Raw genomic sequence first — 21748 nt, forward strand, 5'->3', positions numbered from 1 at the left:
CAGTAACTGAAGACCGAGCTGTCGACGCTGCTGTCGCTGTCGATGTCGATGTCGGTTTGGCCACCACATTTTGTGGTTCAGTTGGTGATCTTTCGCCGAGAGCGCAACACGCAGCACGCAACGTGAATCGAGTGGCAAACAGTTAGCTGTATTTTATTTGTGTGTATGTGTGTGTCTGTGTGCGCGCGTTAACATTACATTGAATTATCATTACAGCAAATATTGGAATAACAAATTACCCAAAACAAAAAAATAAGCAACATTAAAAAATTAACATTACGTGCTGATTCCTGAAGCGAATAATCAGAAAGCATACGTATGTATATAGGTACCTAAAGTGTGTTGTTTAAACATTACGGCAAAAATATTTGTATTCAAATTCTTACGTACCCCGTCCACCATCCACGTGAGCAACAAATAGCAAGCGCAATCAAAATACGTGAATAAATACACATTTATATTTATATATATATACATATATTTATAAATAAAATTCACAGCGTACACTCACGATTTGTAATAACTATTCGAATTCGTAAAACAAAAACACACGAAAAGTAAAATAAGGAAAAGAGCGCCAAGCAATGTCGAAGAACAACGGTAAAAATGAAATATACGAAAATCAATTCCCGCAACCGGCTAAGAAGCAAACCATCTCGGAGATGATCTACGATCCAAGCAATGGCGCTATTTTTGGTCGCACCAGCAAAAGTTGGGGTAAGTGAATCAATAAATTATACAAAATTTGTTAACCAAAAAAGATTGCAAGAGAAATACGTATAATATACTCGGAGTTCAACTGAAGCGCAGCGCCCTCTCTCGGCACACACACTCGACTAATTCTGAAAGCTGAGCTTTGCGTGAAATTTTGCCGAAGGACAGAGTACAACCGCTCTCCTTGCCTTCTCCTTTCGACTCTCTTCATCTCCATTTAACAGCATCAGATGCATAGCGAGCTTATCAAAGAGCCTAGCCTTAACCCACTCTCTTGTCAGCTCGCTCTCTCAGAGTTTATTATGGGATTACGTAGATTGGCCCTACGTTAATCGAATGCCAAGTCACAAAGAAGAAAAGGCGAAAGAATCAAATGAGTAAAATGCTTACATATATTTACATATGCTGTATGCACACACGCATATACATGTACATGTTTCGGTCATTCGAAAATGAGTGCAAATAAAATATAAAACTCGCTTATCAGCTGCAACTTATTAGTCTCTCTCTTTCCTCTCTCTCTCACTATCATTCTCTCTCTCTCTCTCTCTCCCTGTTTGTAGTTATTTGAGCGCATGAAATGCAAAACAGGCTTTAGATGTCATTGCCATATGTAGAACTCTTACGAGCAGATAAAACTCGAAACTAGATAAAATTTATATGGTATATACATATGTATATATTGTTTGTGACAAGCAAATTAATTAAGATGCATAATATATTATAGATGTATACGTACACGTACATACATGTCGGCATACATACGCACACTTTCTTGATTTGCGGTTTTCATTAGTTTCTAGCGGCGTAAATGAAATAAAATTATTTTACTCAATTAAGCAATATATATATAACATATGTACATAAGTAAATTATAAGCAAATGAAAATTTAATTTTAAAATAATATTATTTTATTTTTTTATTTCTACATATATAAGTGATGAAACATAATTCAAGGCAAAAATTTCTTCATAAAAGATTTCATTTATTAACATTCACTGATTACTCATACAACAATATTGTTAATTGCTTAAGAAAGTGATTCATATTTGAAAAAAAAAAATAAAATAAAAAAATGGTAATATATAATGGATAATAATAAAACTCTGTCAGTGCTAATGAACAAATGTCAGGTACCATATTAAATTTTAATAAATTATTATTTGAAACTTCTACTTCTCCCCTAAAAACTTAGTAAATTTGTATTATTATTTTTTATGTAACTTCAAACTCCTCCCCTATCTCACTTACAAATCAAATATAATATTGCATAAATAAATTCTTGAAGTCTATGTAATTTTCTTTCATATTCCATTGCCTCAAAGCTCAAAAACTAAAATAAAATACAAATTCTATATGAATTCATTAACATTATTAGTGACGTACATGTCTACACTTTTATTAAAAATACTTATAAATATTTAAATTGCCAATGCTCTAAAGCTCTATATACCTATACATATGTATGTAAATATATATGCGAATATATAATTATATATCTATTTGTGCTCACGAAAGCAAAACAAAAATTTTGACTTTTGGTCAAAAAAAAAAAAAAAAAAATGAAAAAGATAAAAACTGTAATGCCAGCAAAAACACGGACGCATGTTTCTAACTATAGAGAAATAGAGAACAAATAGAGAGAGATAGAGAGAACAAATATGATATTGAGCGCGTAAGAATCGGCGCCTCATTATCTATTTAATGCTGTACTTGAATGAGGCATCACATTTTGTTATTGTAAAAAGTTCTGCAAACTAATTCAAGGTTTCCCACTCTCTCAGTGTCTTCTTTTCTCTTAGCACATACATATGATAAACTATACAAATATATCAGAATCTATCTATATAAATTATGTAGAGAATATTTTGTAAATTTTACGCCCAAAATGTTATCCAAGCGAAAATCAGCTATACAAATATATAAAAACTATATAAAAATGGAAACATGAATAAAAATATAGTGAAAATTATTTAAAATATATAAATCTTAATAATTTGAATTCCCATATATTTTACAAAATGGATAGTTTTTTATTTATATTATATTATTAATTATTTATATACATTTAAATGTATTATAATTTTTTGTATAATTTTTTAAATAATACGATTCTATTTATTGTATATTAAAATGAATTATTGCCTCCCTGCAATTATTTATTCATGAATTTAGTTTCTAATCGTGTATTGAAATTATTTATTTATTTATGAATTTAGTTCGTAATACTATGTAGTAATACCTCACAAGTTCTTAACTGATATTAGTAATAAATGCGCTTTGAGTTTAAGCAAATAAATATTTAATTTATTTAATTTATAAACCAATTTAAAGTTCAATCAATTTAATATTACAAGAGTGAATAATAATTCGTATTGGATACTCTGACAGGCCAAATGCTAGGCCCAGCCCTTATCGAAAACCCCTTTGACAAAGACACAGCTGTCTCTGGTATACCGTCATATACAATATATAGCATTACCTGCACATTGTCAACTCATGCTACACACTCTTCGTATCTTTCGGTTTTCTCTATCATTAAATCTATTTCATGGCTTCAATTTGAGTTTACTTTTGTCTTTTTTTCTGGAAAAATTAAAAAATAATTATTAATATGTGCTCCGGTCGAGTCTATTAAATAATTGACTTTCTGATTCAATGTAGAGCCGAATTTAATAAATCTAAATCGCTGCAGACTGGATTGTAGGACATTCATATATATATATATATATATATATATATATATATATATATATATATATATATATATATATATATATATATATATATATATAGTAGCTTTATAAGTAGCTTAAACTAAATTAAAAATCTCACTCTTTTCATTAAATTCGTGTTACGTAACTAGCGGATGTAATACAAAACAAGAAACACTAAATTCGCTAATCTATAGACAACATTGAATCTATCTAACTATTCAGTAATATCTGTGTCATGATTAGAACAAATACTCGCTGAAAAAAAAAACCTGAAACGGCGCAAACAAACATAAAAGAAATAAAAAATCAAAACACATTAACAAATGCTACAGTTTGGTTTTTCGATTAATTCTTTTTTTTTTTTTTTTTTTTTTTTTTCTTATAAACCATGTGATAGATGGTATCAAACCGGTTCATCGGCTTTTTAAAAATTGCTGGAAATGCTTTCATTACAAATGCTGTTGCCAGCATTTATTATAGTTTACTCTTCTATGGTGGAGTATATGGGGTATATCGGTTTTATTGTGTTTGTTTAGCTCTAAGCAGAAATTTATTAATTATATAAAATTAGTTGGGTAGTTTGAATTAAGCATGTAATTAAAATTGAACTTTTAAATTTTTTTTTGTATAATGTCAATTTCTACAAAAATATAAAACAAAACATCTAGATAGAACTAAATGGCTTATAAAATACATTAAAAATATAAATATCTATCGAAATAAGTCTTCTATAAGTAGTTGACTTGGCACAAGAATTTAGTGAATAAATGAAAAATGCTGCACAAACAAACATAACATTTAAAAATTTCATAAATTAATTTTTTTTAGTTTGCATTTTGTTTCAAAAGTTTGTTTGTGCTGCATTTTTTTTTATTTAAATCTTTTTGTTGTTTTGGCGCTCTTCCTCTTTTTTTAGTGCAGCATTTGCAACAGCGACAAATACAACAACAACAACAACTAGAGCAGTAGCATGAAGAACAGTTGGCAACACCTGTATGTCAATTCAAGTTCTGGCCAAAACCAGTTTTATCGGCTAATTACTGCATGCGGTCTCGAGGGTCATTCCATTGCCCTTCGCTCCCCTTAATTTGATTTTAAGCCACAGCGACCGACCTCGCACCCTTGCGTTCAGTTCAGTCGACAACTCATTTAGATGTTGCGAGATGCAACACACACACCACCATACACACTATCTATGTGTGCGTGTGTGGGTTTGTGGTCGATTTCCCGACCCTGTTAATACTCGATTTATCGCTTAGATTGTTTCTTGTCCAACTAACACACTGGAAAATTCGCCAATGTGCTCAAAGCTTTTAACTTTTAATTTTTATATTCCATATATTATATTCAGATAATAGCTTATATAGTGCTGGGTTTGGAATAAGGACAACATCTATATATCTATTTTTTATACATACTTAAATATTTTAGTCATAATCTGTTTAAGTATAATTATGAAAAAGAAATATTTTTGTTTCCCCAATATGAATTCCAATATATGATAATAACATATATAAAACCTGCATTAAATCGAATTCCTTTCAGCTAAAAAATGAAAAAGTCTAATAGCACATATGCTTCAAATAAAAATCAAATAAAAATTAAAAGAATCGTTGAATAAACTGTTAAAACTGTTCAAGTTTTTATTAGATTTCCATAGAACCTAAAAATGCCGAACAAAACTTTATCTAATTCAAAAACAAAAGTAACAAAATTGGCCCAAAAACTTGGCCAATTGTTTGGGGCTTAGTTAAATAGATTGACAAACGTTTGGCCATTCAACCGGAAAGTGGCCAACAGGGATAATATGTGAAATTAATTCGCTTAAGTATGCCATAGGCATACATATACGCCCCTCTATAGACAGAGAGAGAGAAAGAGAGAGAGAGAGGTAGAGGTGGGACGTCCTGCAAGTACTTAGAAATGAAAACAGACGCGGATGACGCATGGGCAAAGGGTGTGCCTTGGCTAAGCACACGAAGGATTTGGCCATGCCAGGCGTGCGAGCTGGTATGGGAGTGGAGGGAAGGGAGCTGGTGGTTGGGACGGGGGATTTGCGAGTGTGGAGACCATAACAAAATAGGCGCCAATGCGACGCGCGCTATTTGGAACGCCTTGAGGGTGGACCTAAGAACATTGCTGGCCCAAACCTCGATTAAATTGGCACATAAATGTTTGTCTATCATGAAAGAGAGAGGGAAAGAAAGAGAGAGAGACGGAGGTAACTGCTCTAATGATTATGATGATGACATACGCACAGGAGTTGGGAGCAATAGAAGTGAGCCGGAACAACTGTTGCTTAACTTCGCTGCTCTGTTCACCCCCTGCCCCCCTCCTCCACTCATCACTTCATAGCTCTTCTGTTCTCCTCAACTTGAGAGTCATCGTGCCAGAGGCACATAAATCAAGTAAATTCAAGTGAAGCCGCCTTTGAGTATGGGGTCAACTAAGAGGCAGCACTCAACGCTCACCTCTACACATGCAAATAAAAGCGAATTCTGGGTCTGGAGCAAGTTTTAGCTTAGGCGATTTAATAAGCAAATGCTAAATGTAATACAATTAGAAACGGGTTTCGTTGCGACGACATTGGTTCAGTTTGGACTGACATTGAGAAACTTTTTTAAATAGAGAATAACAAGATAAGAGCGTAGAACTTCTATACGACTCTAGTGCTATACGACCCTAGAACGGATTATGCCTGCCAAATCGGATTTTCATTAAAAAATACTAATTATCGAAGACTCAGGGTCTAACAATAGTAATCAATTTGTAAGTACTTTAACGTTTCACGATATATGTATATTTAATAATTTGTTGATTATATGCCTCGAATTTTCCGACACCCATAAAATTTAGTAAAGCTCATTAAATGCTGACTGACCGATTCGAATCTAACTCGAATCACACTATATATGTATGTACATAAAAACGAAATGTATATATTTAGCAACTATCATTTAGTAAACAAGTTCATGGCGCAAACACCATTCCCACATTTATCTAGTCGATGGGTCTAACCAACTGGGAGTTCCCCGACAAATGGTGCGAAATCGCACATTTAGTCAAAGGTAGCGACAACATTAAACAAATACAGTAAACACTTTAGGTTAGGAACAACCTTCTCGTAGAGACAAATCTAACATTTTGCAAAGTTCAGTTAACTATATGGAATAATAAATAAATTATTTTACATTATTAGCCTGGTGCGTTTTAACGAGTCTCCACTGTGCTTAGCTTTTTTGAGCCATATGTGCGTTCAGCGGTCAGCTGAATTATTAACATTATTTGGCCTTGGTTGAGGCGCTCAGATGTCGAGCAACTGGACATGCGAACGTGTCAAAATAGAGGGTGGGGCGAGTCGTAGGGGTGTGTGGGGCGTTTAGGGGTTGGTTGGAGGTGCTCAACTGTTCTATATAGGTCACGGGCTCTTTAAGTTTGTTTACCGCATCGCCAGCGACCAGTGCAGCTTGAGTGTTATTATTAAAACTTGTCGTCTGGTTGCACAATCTCTATTCAAAGCAATGTGTCCCCTGTCTTCCCCTACTCCTACACCTACCCCAACTTCCTTTGTTCAAGTTGGCCATTGCATTCGAGCCATAAACAAGGTTTCAGACGAATCGTGTTTACTGTTATGAACCCAACTGTACTTACTGGACTTCTATATGTAAAGTTGCTCTTTAGGAAGCGGGGGAGGCAGAGAGAGAGACAGAGAGAAGAGGGTCAAGTCATACATGTGCTATACGCACTTTTTATGTGCCTTATACTAATGCTAACTGAATACAACTGGTTGAAATCGCCTTTTCTTTGGCCAGATAAAAACGAACATATAAACAAAATTTAATTGCCTTTTCAGTTTATCCAAGAGAAAAGCAAATTGATTTCTAGAGAAAATTTTTTATCCGCAGAACGATCATTATATACGTATGTATCAGAAAATTAAATGTAGGTTTTTAATATATTAGGGATTTTTAATGAATATATGAATTATGAAATAAGTATAAAATATGACATATATAAAGTACGATAAAAACTTAACTTTATATTATTATGTGTATATTTTTTATATGATAGTTAACTATATTGTCTAGCTAATAGCTCTCACTCTATCTGTCACTTTTATATAAATTGGCATTGGTGGAATCTAGTAAAGCTATAGATGTGTATATATAGCTATGAAGATCTAAAATATCTACAAATATTTTATATATACGATACATTCCCTAGCTATACAATCTTAAAAGGAACATAATTTTAACGTTTGGTTTTATGCAGCATTTACATAAATACCCAAATCACTTCCTATTCTATTCAAAATTAATTTGCTCTTATAACATTTGCCCTAGCTCATACATAACATAGATTCTTCTCAAGGCGAGAGTGAGAGCCAATGTCTGTTTTCTTTCAGTTTTTCGTTCGTAATAATAATTTGCTCTGCTTTTCAATTTACATTCGTATGCGTCAAATATCGCATATAGAACAGCTTTTTGGCCCGTTTCTATAATGCCACTCATTTGGCAGCTTGCCTTGAAATATATTTCATTCGACACATCCATCTCTCGCTCTCGCACTTGCTCTCACTCTCATCCCCTTTCTCTCTCCCTCTCTCGCTGTCTCTCTGGCAGGTACGAAAATAGATCAACTAGAAACAAGCAGCAAATGCCAAAAGTCTTAAAATTATTATTACGATCCGCAAAGAGTTCAGCTACCCTAAATCCAATTGAGGTCTAGAAGCGGAATATGAAAAATAATGATATAAGACTTTTTACAACTTGACCCTTACTTGACCCTACGCAACTCAATTCAGTCATTAGCAAAAAGTCAAGAGAAGATTTGAAGGATTCCCTGATATCATCAGCATGAAGGCATTAACATAAGCTGTATAACTGAGCTTCTATGTCTACTTATATTACTACTATATATAGCTAAATTTAAGTTAATTATTCAATCTTTATCGAATCCCAATTAGCTTCTTTATAGTTTACCCAATCGTAACCTTTTAAACTAGCTCAAACTCCACGTGGGGGACAATGGCCCAGCTAGCTAATTGAGCGTACAGTAATTTCCTTTGGGCCAGCCAATTTGAAGACAGTTTTATGTAAATGTCAGCGGCAAATGGGGAAAAACTAAATTGTGAAAAAACTACAACAAGCATGACAAACATTTTGATGTGCTTTGACCACCAAGGGAGCTCGAGCTAACTGCACACCAGAATGATCCGAATCAAGGCCAGATAAAGATAGCAATGGCATTTACTATATTACATATGTATGTATTAGATGTATATTCATATACATATATGTATTTTTTATTGATATATACATATATGACATATACAGTTTGGCTATCCATCATATTGAACTACATACATAAGTAATTGTTTGAGCCATATTCAAGTTGCTCGAAGTAAATTTATCGATTACAGTCATAGACTAGGGTCAAGTATTTATATCTTATATATAGATACATGTGTGTGTCTGTGTGTTGGTGTGTGTGCATGTAATTGAACATTGCTGAAGACATAAGAATGTTGGCTGGCTTCTAATCGCAGTACATACGCCTTGATATTGGTAACGCACGCGCTGCAGGCGCCCTAGTCGACGTGTTCTGGACGTAGTGAGAGAGAGACAGTCTGACAGAAAGCCGGAATAACTGACTGGCGTCATAGACCAGCGGCACAGGCGTCTGGGCCAACTGCCAACCCCGTGTGGTCATTGCCAAACTTATTTCCTTGTACTTGAAAGCAATTCATTCTTCTTTTTCCTTTTGGTGCTGCTTGGTAACAGCAAAAGGAGAAGACTGATTGACTGACAGATACCTCAAGTATAGGGAATATGTGCTGTCGATAAGTTGAAAGAGGTTGCATAAAGCTGGCATGCTTAGATACTTTACATTCTATAATTGAGGAAAATCGATAAGTATCGATTCCAAGCATTCATAGTCTAACAAATCTAACGTGAATGGATCTCTGTATATCTAATATCTGTATATCTAATATTCCACGTATAAATAGAGAAAATTTATTGGATACCAAAATTGTAAATCCAACAACATTGTATCCAAAATACTCCTAAAGCCATTTGAATAATAATACTTTTAAATATCGATAGCTAAAGTTAATATCATAAAAGTAGAGTACATCGATGCAGCTAGGTAAATTATTGCCTAAGTAATAAAGTCGTTGTATATCATATAACAAAATAATTAAAGCAAATTGATAAATTAAAATAAAATATATAAATATATATTTAGCAATTGTTCAACTAGTTAGACTAAATTTATAAGTATAGATATTCTAATATATCGTTAGGCGACACCAAAACTAGAGTTCATACAGAGACATTTATGTACATATTGATAGATCTAATCAGACCTATTGCCAATGGACACTCTGTAAGATGGTAGTCGAAACATATTCTAGGATGATACCCTTTATACCCTATTAGATCCCCATGTATATAAATTTAATGAACTAGACCAGGCCAGAGGTGGCCGCAACTCAATACAAATCAACTTAGCTATCCAATATGGAAAGTCGTTTGCTGACATTGATTACTTACTGATAGATGCTTTTCGATTTTTTACTGAACGTTTTTTGTTTTTCTTCCCGTTTCCAGTTTTTGTTGCCTGCTGTACTCGACATTGTATTCAATATTCATTCATACGATTAATTTGTGTGTTTTGGGAATTCGCAACGCGAGCCTCACTCTTTAGGTTGTTGCCGACGTTGCGTTATTTATGCAGTTGACAAACGATGGGGTTGGGTCAGCGGCAGGTATTGGGGCTACGAGTACGGGTTGGGCATCCATTCAATGCGATTGAAGAAAACGAGCAAAAACTGGATACGAGCTGGCGAGTCGTCAATGCTATTGACATTGAAATAATCGTAAACACAATCGAATAATACTTATATACAAAGACCCTATATACTACCACATACATATACATATATATATATATACGTATGTATCTATGTATACGCCTTTGTGGTCAGTAGTTGGTTCTATTTGTTGTTCTTCTTCCTCTCTGTTTGTTGTTTTTATTGTAATTGCTGCATTTGCTGCGGTTTCTATCCGGTTGTCAACGATGCCACAGCAGGAACGTAACGCCCTCGTATAAAGAATTCATAAACAACAACAACAACAGCATTAACAATGGCAACAAAGTGTTGCAACTTGCAATTAAAGCTATTTTCAATATTGATCGATTATTCAGTCTAATTGTTATCGATTAATTTTCTATTTTTGGTAGAAATATTTGATTTCTCTATCAATTTTTAACAGATGAACTATAAATGTAAAATTAATAACTGAATGCGAAGATCAGTTAAAATCAATTTAGTGAATACCGATCTATCGGTCATATTAAAATATTTTTATTTAAGGTTTTTATTAATTTCCTAAATTTTTTACTCTTCCAGGTCAACTTTTCTTGTTCTATTCGATATTTTATATCGTCCTCGCCATATTGTTTACCATATGCATGCAGGGCATGTTGTCCACTGTGGACAATCACCAGCCCAAATGGCAGCTGGACCAATCCCTCATTGGCACCAATCCCGGCCTGGGCTTTCGACCACTGAGCGAACAGACTGAACGTGGCTCGGTGATTGGATTCGATATAAAGAAGCCGGCAGAGAGCGATTATTGGATTGAATTGATAGATGATTTCTTAAAGGGTGAGTGAAATGTTCACTTTTGGTTATGAATATCAATATGCATATACATATGCATATGCTGCTCTTCTATATAGATTATAATCACACTGAGGGTCGTCAGATGAAACATTGCGATTTCAAGCAAACCCACAATCCGAACGATGTTTGCGTCGTGAATATTGAGAGCTTTGGACCGTGCTCATCGGCAAATAGCTATGGCTATAAGACGGCCGAACCCTGCATCTTTCTGAAGCTAAACAAGATTTTTGGATGGATGCCAGAAGTCTACGAAAGCCCCATCAACGACATGCCCTCCAATCTTGTAAATGTCATCAATAATACGGCTGCTGAGGAGGTAATGCTCTATCTATAAATAAGGATATTCGTGTGCATGTGCTAAGTAATTGAAATTACTGAGTGACTAAATGACTTATCGACAGGCAGAGAATGAATGATTGAAGGTTTGAACAATGCAATTATTGATTGATTCATTTTAAACTTTACAGCGTCAACAAATCTGGGTCTCATGCAATGGACACTTGGGCAAGGATAAGGAGAATTTCCAGAATATCAGCTATTATCCCAGACAAGGTTTCCCCATCTATTACTATCCCTACCTCAATCAGCCTGGCTATTTGAGCCCCATTGTTGCTGTGCAAATCAAGTCTCCGCCATTGGGCACCATGTTGGACGTGGAATGTCGGGCATGGGCTAAAAATATCATCTATAGCGGTAGCTTACGCGATCGCATGGGTTCGGTTACCTTCCAGCTGTTGATCGACTAAACCAACGAGAAGAACCCCTTGCGTGATTGCTATTAAAGAGCAAAAAAAAAAAAAAAAACAAAACAAAAACTTAGTGAAGAAATTCGAGACCAACTAACAACAACAACAAAATCAAGCTAATTATCTTAGAGCGTTCAAATTTGTAAATGCATTGTATATATTTATATGAAGTATAAAGAAAAAGAAAGGGAAAATAATATCGACGTTCGTTAATAACAAAGCAAAATCTAATTTAAAATAAATATTTAAAAAATATTAAGCGCTATATTCACAAAAGTTTAAATCGTACACCCGCAATTGTTGTTAAATATAACTTCTGGCTTTTCTTTGTTTTTTTCTAATAAGTTAATCATTAAATTAATATTTAATTTATAATTTTGTAAATTCATGTAAAACATATATTATTAATTTGTCAGTTGTATTTAGTTTATATTTTTGTAAATGTTATTAATATTGCCTTTCATCAAAATTCTTCATAGAAATCTTTTATTTTCTATAAAATACATAAAGAAAAAGTAAAATATAATGTTTTATCACATTTTCCCAAAAATAATAATAATAAAAAACAAAAAAACAATGTCCGTGCATCCAATTAGATGTATTAAAAAGTATTGCAAATATATATATTTATCTATATATATATATCCTTTAGTGCAATTTTTAGTAATAGCAACGAGAATAATAACAAAGGCAAATTCCAGGAAAATAATTTTGTGTTAAAGTTCTAAGCTTTGTTTTTGAGATTTATAGCTATGGAAATTTTTAAGTAACTTCTTTTTTGTTGCATTAATGAATAAATAAAACTTTAAAAAATAGAAACTGCATTTTTTTGTGGGAGATAAAGCAGAAAAACGGAAAAATAAGAATTGTCAGTGCAAGTTGAATATTTTTAATTTGCCGCCAACAAACAAACGATTTTTACCTGTTTTAATAGTGTGGCAACACCATTGATAAGCAGCTGTGAGTATGCATGCAATTGAGCTGAGACTTTGTCGATATATCGGGCCAATGAGGTTAATCGATATTTCTCCCAATTCTATATATGAAAAGCGGCACTGCCAACTTGCCTGCCAAACAGCTGTGCGCACATCACAATTGTGCTGACAGTTTGTCGATATATCGAACAAAAAAAAATTCATCGGAATTTCTTGTTCAGCTTTTAGCTGTTTACCCTAAGAAAATTGCAATAAAAGTGATAAATTCTTATTGAAACAACGATTTAGAGTTGTGCAAGTTAAATTGATAGTTGTTAAGTGATGGCGCAAACGATAGATGTGGCCTGCGTCAAGGAGGAGCAGTGTGAGGCCATTTGTAATATGTTCAAGAATCAGGATTGGCAATTGACGATGCGACACAGAGATTTGGGCCTGGTCAAGATCGAGCAGGACATGAGTTTTGTGTGGCAAAGCAGCGCCAATGCCAGCAGCACTGACAATAAACAGCGGCAAGCAGCAGAGAAACAAACAGTAAAAAAGTGGGACAATTTTGCTGTTGAGTAAATTTGATCTTGTCAATAATTTCCTCATTCCCTAAACAGATTTCAGACCGGCAGCGAAAAGCCCTTCAAGTGCGCCCACTGTCCCAAGGATTTCGCAACGAGCAGCAATCTCAAGGTGCATCTCACACGCACACACTCTGACGATCGCGAGCGACCCTTCCTCTGTCCCACCTGTCCGAAATCGTTTGCGACGAATGACAACCTGCAGAAGCACATACGCAGGCATTCGAACGAGAGGACACTCAGCTGCCCACACTGCCCGAAGCTCTTTGCTACCAAGGACAACCTGCAGAAGCACATCCGTCGACACTCCAGCGAAAGGACGCTCATTTGCCCGCACTGTCCCAAGGCCTTTGCCACCAATGACAATCTACAGAAGCACATCCGTCGCCACTCGAGCGAGAGAACCCTCAATTGTCCGCACTGCCCGAAGGCGTTCGCAACCAACGATAATTTGCAGCGACACATACGCGGACACACGGGCGAACGGCCATTCAAGTGCCCCTATTGCCCCAAGCCCTTCGCTCAAAATCGTGATCTCAAAGCGCACATCCTGGAGCACACGGGCGAGAAGCCCTACAAGTGCCCCCACTGCCCCAAGGCGTGCGTGCGCAGCGAGGGCTTGAAGAAGCACATTCTGCGCCTGCACAAAGACATTGACCCAGAGCCGACGCAGACGACAGCCAAGCAGTGCGTAGATCGTAGATATCTAATCTATCAAATGAAATAACTCCATGTCTATATATATATATCTATATATAATATATGTATATATACATATATTTTCATAGTTGGCAAACGGACAAAACTTTTGCTGCGGGCGCGAACGGACGCGTCTTCATGTACAAATACGATCTGAGCAAACAAACACGAGTGCCCCCAGGCGAGGCGTAAGAGCGCCGTAGACCGAACCATCTCTTGCTCCACACAATGGAGCGACAACTATTTGAAGCGAACTAGAGAACTATTGCCAGGAGCAAACGAAAAACCTCATCGCCAGCTTGGAAAATGGGAGTAACTAGAGCGCAGACTTGGCAAAATTAATATAAAAACTAAACATTTACCATGTAGCTTTTATAGCCAGCGAGATCGAACATATTTAGTGCTATGAATTCATTTTGTTTTATATATATACGATATATATATATGTATGCATATACCACGACTTCATTATGGGCTCATGCAATAGTTTCGTTTATTTTATTTTGCAAAAATAAAATGCATTTTATATGCTACACATACAAATATGCAAAATTTATGTTATATTATTATTAGAGAGCATAAGCTCAATTTAATTTAAGCAGCCATTTTTATTAAACTACTATTAATAATTATCTTTTAGAAGTGTTAAACTAGAAATTTTATTTTATTTCATAAGTTTTGGAAAAAGTGACCAAAAAACAACTAAACCTATATATCAAAATGGATCTATTTTTCTATTTATTTATGAGCATTGTTTTGTGGTTCAAAGAATATTTATGAATATAAGAGGGACATCCAATGAAAAACTACCAATTCTTCATAAACGTAGCGCTATAGCCTATTTTAATACTTAATACTGATGTATAATCGCAGACAGGTGTCTTTGTTCCGCTTTACTAGTCCATTTCTCAAGATCTTCCCCTGTTTCTCTCCGGACATCTTTATAGACCATGTTATACAACTATTCATAATGAAGCATTGCTAATATTACCAGAAATAATTATAGACTTGTACCTATTTCAAATCAAATCTTCGTTCCGCTCATGTTTGACCCTATATAAGACGACTCGCAATACACGAATTGTCTGCAATCCCAAAAAAATGTTGCAGACGACGGACAAAAGTTTCGTCGTTGATCATTTTCCACCAATAGATAAATTCAAGAGGATTTTTTCCTTTACAAAAAATGTTATATATATAAACAATAAATATATTTAGGTTTATAATTGTTGTAGAAATTGTGCTATAAGATATGATAAAAAAAAAAAATGAATAAGATATTTAAGAATATAGAGGTAAGTTCACGTACATCGTTGTCTATGAAACAATTCCTCAGATTTAAAACATTTCAGGCTATGGAGGAAACAACTAATCAAAGCTGTTCCTGACGTGCAATAATAATTAATATATGGCTATATATATATAGATAATTTTTAAGCTCTCTCTTATAGAGTAATGGATAGCCTACTGCGTCGAATATCAAGAGTACAATTATTAAACATGCGTTTTTGAAAAGTAAATAACTGTGAAAATTTAATGGTAGAACTACTGGGAATGGCTAGGAAGGTAAAGTGGAACTTGCCGATCTTTAGATCAGAGCCACGTTTCACCTTTTGCATTAGTCAACATTTTATACATATAAAATTTAAAAAAATTAATAAAAAAAAGTTCAGCTATTCTACTCAATTATTATGATTAAACCTGGGACCTACTCTCCATTTGAATTAGTAAAAATATTATTGAAATTATTAAACTTTATTAGTAGGTTTTATTAAATGGGAATTATTGTTCCTATATTACAGATATTACAGAATATTTCTTTAGTTTATTATTTGTTGTTGGTTGTCTCTTGTGAAATTTGGATTATTATTAGTTATTTTTTATGTCATTTGCAAAACTTTCTTTTTCTTTTTTATATAATATAAAGTAATCACAAAATATTATTATCACAATTTGCGGATATAAATATTGTATTCAATTCATATTTGTTATTTATATAATTTTTTATATTTATGTATATTATTATATTTGATATTCATTCAATTTCCAATAGTTCAACAATGCGAGTAAAAATTTGTAACTACATCAAGATTAGTTTTAGTTTAAGTCAAAAATTGTAATTTAGCTGAGACGAAATTTGAAACGTTTTTCTCTTGTTATAGTATAGATTATAGTCGAAAAATAAGTGCTGCTAGGGTAGTATATTAGTTGGGATTTGGTTAGGCGAAACACTCGTTAAGTATGTTGAGCACCCCACAGCTCCGTCTCATGATACATTCGGTAAACATTATCCCTGATTAGCTTGGCTTTGTCTGTAATATGGTTTATAGGCATATTAGTTGGGGTTGTTAATTGGGATATTAATCAAGGATATATGTACGTAATAAAATATTTATATATAGTCCACTCACCCTTTGGTAGGTTGAGCGCTACAACATGTTTCTTCAGAAAGTCCAGGCACACATCCTGAGTGGTGCCCAGGATATGCATGTTACACGTAAAGGCACTGAAAGAGAGAATCGGAGAATTCAATAAACTGTCTTTTTAGAAATATTAAAAGAAGACAATAATAGGAATGTGAAGGTTTTTCATAAAGCTAACAGACGGATTGAAGTATTTCTTCCTGTTCCTCTACTGTTAGTTCGAGAGCCTTTATTCTCCTATTTTTCTATCTCTTGTTAAGTTTTCATAACGCACCTCAATTGCCGAAATGCAATATCCTCCTGCTCCTTGGCGGACTGCGACTGGCCCAAGCTGCATTTGCTGGACTTGCGATTAGTTGCTGCCGCCGGCGGCGCTATCTGATGGGAGGAGCTGGAGGGGGAATCAGCGCCATGCTTGCGAGCAGGCGTAGCCTCAGCAGCTGCTGCTACAGCCTCCACAGTCACTGTAGCATCGGCCTCTGCCTGACGCTGTTGTTGCTTTGCCTGCTTACGTTGCTGCCGGCGCAACTGCGCTCTGAGCCGATGCTCGCGTTCAGCCTGCATGGAATCGTGGAAGATGGTGTTCCAGAAGCGAGGCTGCTGCCAGAGCGGCTGCTGACGCAGCGATATAAACAAATACTCGCGATAAGGTTCACAGCCAGGAACTTCAACTGGAAAACAAACGAGAATTAACATAAAAGTAGCATTATATCAGAGCTGCAAATCTACCTTCGTGATAGAACAAGAAACAGAGATTCATAAGCACGGCTGCTGGCGCATAATCCTCGCATTCGCCGCACTCGAACAGAGCCAATGCAAAGTATTGAGCAACTGCATTGAATGTCAACGTTTCCATTCGTTTCGATTTGTTGCGCTGCTCGCTGAGAAACCGAGTGAACCACAGCCGACCCATTTCCAAGCGTAGTAGTACACCAAACTCTGACTTCAGCTCCAGATTCACAGCGGCCAAGTTATTGAAGAGCAGATGAGTGAAGTGCTTCATGAACTCCTTGACGGGCTCCTCTCCAGCACGACAATCCAAACTTATCGATGAGGCCCACGATGGCACAGAGTTCTGCGACTCAGAGCGTATGAAGTTGCGCCAGTCGCTGGACTCCATGCTCGGGCTGGCCTGCAGCTGATCGGGCTCATCTCGCAGACTGGTCAACGTGCTGCTGTTCGAGGTGCGACTGCGTGCAGGCAACCGAATGGAACTGACCTCTCCCCAGGGCTGGCGTGCTATTAGGCCAGCACCGGTGCCGCCTTCTGTGGGCGGTTGAACATCGATTTGGGGAGGCGTAGCTGTGGCAGTAGCCTCCAACAGCTCACTAATACGCTGCATATCCTTCTGCATGTCCAGCTCGCTGCGACGAGCGCCCGCAATGGGTCGATGGCGTTCATAGCCACCCGAATGACGCGACTCAAACTCAAGGGAATTCGAGTGGGTCGTGCTGCTCACCTCATGGGAACGCGCAGCCGTTTGCTCCGGCAGCGAAATGGAGCTGCTGTCATCGCTACTGCTACCACTGCTAGACGAAGAGGGCGAACTGGAGCGCTGTTTGTGGTTGCCATGTCGAGAGCGAGAGTATTCCAACCGAGGACCTACAAATTATATCTATACCTATTATTTGTCTCTTGAGCAGTATTATTACAGTTAGTCCGGCTTACGTGGCGCCAAATTCGGCTGTCTGTAGCGGCTCGAGATGATTTCCTCATGCGCACGGCGCGCTTTCACGCGACGTCCCTCAAAGTCGATCTTCGTATAGTCAATCGTCTCATCAACTATTGAATTAATTAGAAATCTTGTTAATAATTTTTTATTTTTGTTAATATTCACTTTTACAAAACTTACATTTGGGCAAATCTTCATCATCGTCGTCGCAATAATCTGAATCGCTGCTACTGCTGCTCAAAGTTAACTGTAAATGGAAAAAATGGCTGCAGTTAGTAAACGATGTTGCCACCCTATTTTTTTTTTTTTTTTGCCAAATGATCATAAATAAAAATATTTGGAAAATGAAAATGAAATAAAAATGAAAATTATATTTAAAGATAGCAATTACTTAATACAAAAAGTCAGGAAATTTAAAATAATTTTTTTTTTTTCGTTTCAATTTCTTTTTTCGTATTATTTCGTTCAGCTACTGCCCAGCCCTGTGTTGCCCCCTTGCTGGATGCCTATTGGCTGTAAACAATACAAGTAATTTACTGAAGTGCGCTAAAATTGCACTAACAAAAGAGTCAAATATAAAAGCGATCAATCACTATTAGACAGCATTTGAAACAAAAGTACAATTTATGCAGTAAGCCCTTTGGCCTTGGATAAGCGTATGCCGTTGGCAAGTCTCAAGCAGGAAGTCAACGAAATTGATTGCTTTTGGCGCTTGCTGCTGCAGCAGCAAAAGCCGTTTGGCATGTGTGGTGTGAAAGAGATAGAAATAGAGGACAATTGAGCGAGCGACATAATCCGTAATTAACAGCTCAGCTAGGAAAAGGAGACAGCAACAGCAACAGCTGTGCCACTTGCTCTTAACTCGTTTATGCTTGAAGCGTCGAGCACGCAATTTAATTATTTTGAAAGCGACAGAGCCGCAGCCAATGCTGCGCAGCGCTGTTCACATAGAGTCAAGTACAATGCAAACAGCTGAGGCCAACCCCCAAGCTGCAGCTGGTGCTGCAACAGCACAGCAGCTACCCCAACAATAATATCCGGGCCAAGTGAAGGTCAAACGAAACGAATGCAGCAGCAAAAACAAAAAACTATCAAAATGTCTGTTGTTATTGTTATTGCTATTGCTATTGCTATTCTGTATATTCTGTTCCCACCCACCCACACAGACGACCTGACAGAGAGCGCTTTCATTATCAAGGCCTTACCTTATTCGATATGCCATTGAGCAGCTCGTTGCTGTTGCCCAACACTGTCAAAAATTTCGACTTGAGTGCTCCGATGCTCGGCGTTCGTTCCATAAATAATTTAATTTTCGATCTTTCACCGGCGAATGCCGCCGGCGGGGTGCCCGGTGTGGGCGTGCGAGTGGGCGGTGGCTTAGCATCGACCATGTTTGTCACGTTTACCTAGTTGCTTTGTCTAATAGTCCTAGTTGTTGTTGTTGTTTAGGCTATTTTTAGCCGACATTTAATAAGCGTTTTGCGTCTCGTTTGACTCTGACCGTTGACGTTGATGTCGACTGCGACGTCGACGGCGACTTTGACGGTGACGGCGACTGCGGCTTCAACTATCGATTTTTCGTATATAGCACAAAGCAATTCGTCTCGACATCGCCCTAAGCAGCAGCAGCTCTTCGTCTTCTTATTCTCGGCCAGCTTTGCTATGTTTTATTAAGTTTTATTTTTTAATCTCGCTGCGACAGGAAATAATCTTTGTAGTTGGTTTAGTTTTACATTTATGCAGCTGTTGGACAATTAAAGGGTTTTCCACTTTTAAAGCGTCAGAGTTTCTTTCTCGTTTATTGTGTATTATTGGATTAATTTTTTTTTTAATTGTCATAACGTCATATGTTTAGCTTATTATAAGTTATTTTAATTACGTTAAAATAAATTTGTATATACATTTATTTATTATTTATTTTTGACATTTTAAAGATTTTTCCTGGTTTAAATGTGTTTGTAAATCTTTTCAAGTGAAACTAAAAATATTTTATTGTTGATAGAACACTTTTATTTTTAATTTACTTACTGCTCTATATATTTAATATTTTTTGTTGTTGTATTGATTAATATATTCTATAAAGTTTTAGAAACAGTTCACTTTTAATAGTGTTGATTAATTTTTTAAATTTTAGTTTTTGTTATATAGTTTTTCATAAGTTTTGGTGTTTTTTTTTTTTAACTGTAATTTAATTTCTTTTTAGTAAACGCTTTACAAACTTGCGAATATCTTTATTTTTGTATTATACTTTTATTATTAGTATTACTCTTATTACATATATATTTTTGAATTAATTTTTATTATTACTTAATTTTAATAATACTTATTATCTTTCTTGAAGGCATTTTTATTTATTTTATATGGATTATTTAAATTATTATTTCCCAAGGCATTTCGTTTCCATTTTCCGTTTCATTCACACTAATGCAGTTTACTCCATAGAAACGCACCTAGTATATTGAATTGAAGTGTGCTTTGAATTTTTATTGTCTATGAGCATTACGCAAATGAAATTATGCGCACGGGACACGATTAAAGGCACAATTTCAATTACCACATATATATACACACACAAACATATGCGTATAAATACACATATACCACACTATATATTAACTACTTTAATATTATACTAAAGGAAAAAAACTTGTTAAATGTGTGCGCTACATTTAACAAGTTTTTTTCCTCTTTTCCTATTTACTCAGCGGTAGGGGCACGTGCGGTGTTCGAGGGTGCCGTGAAAATCGTTAAGTTTTCCACACGCGTTTCACTTGCGTTTCCTGCAACGCGCGCTGCGCAAATGCAGCCGAAAAATTGGTTTTTCGCTTTAAGAATATCCGCGCGTGAATAGCTACGATTCTCGCATGCGAGAAAAACATTTCTAAAAAGCTTTCAAAAAGCTTTCACGCTGCCAACAACAATAACAACACTAACAACAGCCGGCATTTTGTTTGTTTACGAACAGCTGGCACAAGCCGAACGCAGCACATACGACGCTTCGTGTGCCTCGGCTGCTAATCAGCTGTAAAAAGTTTGGCCGAGCATCGATTCAAAGACGCAGTCAGCGTCGACGTAACGCGCCGCCATCAGCAGCGGGCAAGGTCGAGTCCAAGTCAATGCGTTGGTGATGATGGTGGTTGCTGCCAGCAAAGGCAGAGGCAAAAGGAGAGGAAGAGGAAGAGACGGTGGCAAATGCATAGGCGCAGCCACAGCCAGATTCAGAGGCCACGGCAGAGGTACAGGCAGCAGCATAGGCAGAGACCACGGCAAAGGCACTAGCAACAGCACAGGCGACGTCACGGCAGAGCCAGAGGCCAAGGCTTTTATAGGAGTGAAGAGTGCCGACTTATCAAATAATGCGTGTTTGCAATTATTGGGCTTCTGCCTTTGTATGCTGCTGCTTCGTCTTCGACTTGAGCTCTTTGGCAAATCCGTTTTGCATGTCAATTACAGTTAGATCAATTTGCACTTATTACCGTACACCCACACACACATATATATATTATTAGTATGAGTGGAATATATATACATTTGATTGACATTGCTCATACCACATGTTGCGCCCACTCAAATTGGAAGCCT

General features: G+C 36.1%; 3 protein-coding genes and 1 long non-coding RNA gene across 6 annotated transcripts; 3 read left to right on the top strand and 1 right to left on the bottom strand.

Moving 5' to 3' along the window:
• Positions 1 to 72: 72 nt before the first annotated feature.
• On the top strand, positions 73 to 11929 carry LOC6576284 (sodium/potassium-transporting ATPase subunit beta-1). 3 transcript variants are annotated; one of them, XM_044009045.1, is made up of 5 exons: positions 73 to 159; positions 217 to 717; positions 10850 to 11107; positions 11182 to 11441; positions 11593 to 11929. In XM_044009045.1, exons 2-5 carry the CDS (start codon positions 585 to 587, stop codon positions 11869 to 11871), a joined length of 930 nt encoding a protein of 309 aa, XP_043864980.1. In that variant the 5' UTR covers positions 73 to 159; positions 217 to 584; the 3' UTR covers positions 11872 to 11929. The 3 variants fall into 3 exon arrangements, with proteins under 3 accessions (XP_043864980.1, XP_002002275.1, XP_032585282.1); XM_002002239.4 differs by having other exon boundaries at positions 84 to 316; positions 501 to 717; XM_032729391.2 differs by having other exon boundaries at positions 84 to 717.
• Positions 11930 to 12966: 1037 nt separating this feature from the next.
• Positions 12967 to 14796, top strand: LOC6576285 (gastrula zinc finger protein XlCGF7.1). The gene is made up of 3 exons (XM_002002240.4): positions 12967 to 13345; positions 13409 to 14059; positions 14161 to 14796. Exons 1-3 carry the CDS (start codon positions 13128 to 13130, stop codon positions 14261 to 14263), a joined length of 972 nt encoding a protein of 323 aa, XP_002002276.1. The 5' UTR covers positions 12967 to 13127; the 3' UTR covers positions 14264 to 14796.
• Positions 14797 to 14831: 35 nt separating this feature from the next.
• Positions 14832 to 15591, top strand: LOC116803892. Its single transcript, XR_004363902.2, has 2 exons — positions 14832 to 15366; positions 15424 to 15591. It is a non-coding gene; the product is annotated as an uncharacterized LOC116803892 (long non-coding RNA).
• Positions 15592 to 16040: 449 nt separating this feature from the next.
• On the bottom strand, positions 16041 to 20947 carry LOC6576286 (uncharacterized protein KIAA0513). The gene is made up of 8 exons (XM_002002241.4): positions 20868 to 20947; positions 19372 to 20144; positions 18347 to 18413; positions 18163 to 18276; positions 17224 to 18096; positions 16769 to 17165; positions 16483 to 16577; positions 16041 to 16383 (listed from the first exon to the last, which is right to left on the bottom strand). Exons 2-8 carry the CDS (start codon positions 19555 to 19557, stop codon positions 16307 to 16309), a joined length of 1809 nt encoding a protein of 602 aa, XP_002002277.1. The 5' UTR covers positions 19558 to 20144; positions 20868 to 20947; the 3' UTR covers positions 16041 to 16306.
• Positions 20948 to 21748: the final 801 nt, after the last annotated feature.

Source organism: Drosophila mojavensis, unplaced genomic scaffold (assembly GCF_018153725.1).
Source record: "Drosophila mojavensis isolate 15081-1352.22 unplaced genomic scaffold, ASM1815372v1 contig_36, whole genome shotgun sequence".
Classification (NCBI taxonomy): domain Eukaryota; kingdom Metazoa; phylum Arthropoda; class Insecta; order Diptera; family Drosophilidae; genus Drosophila; species Drosophila mojavensis.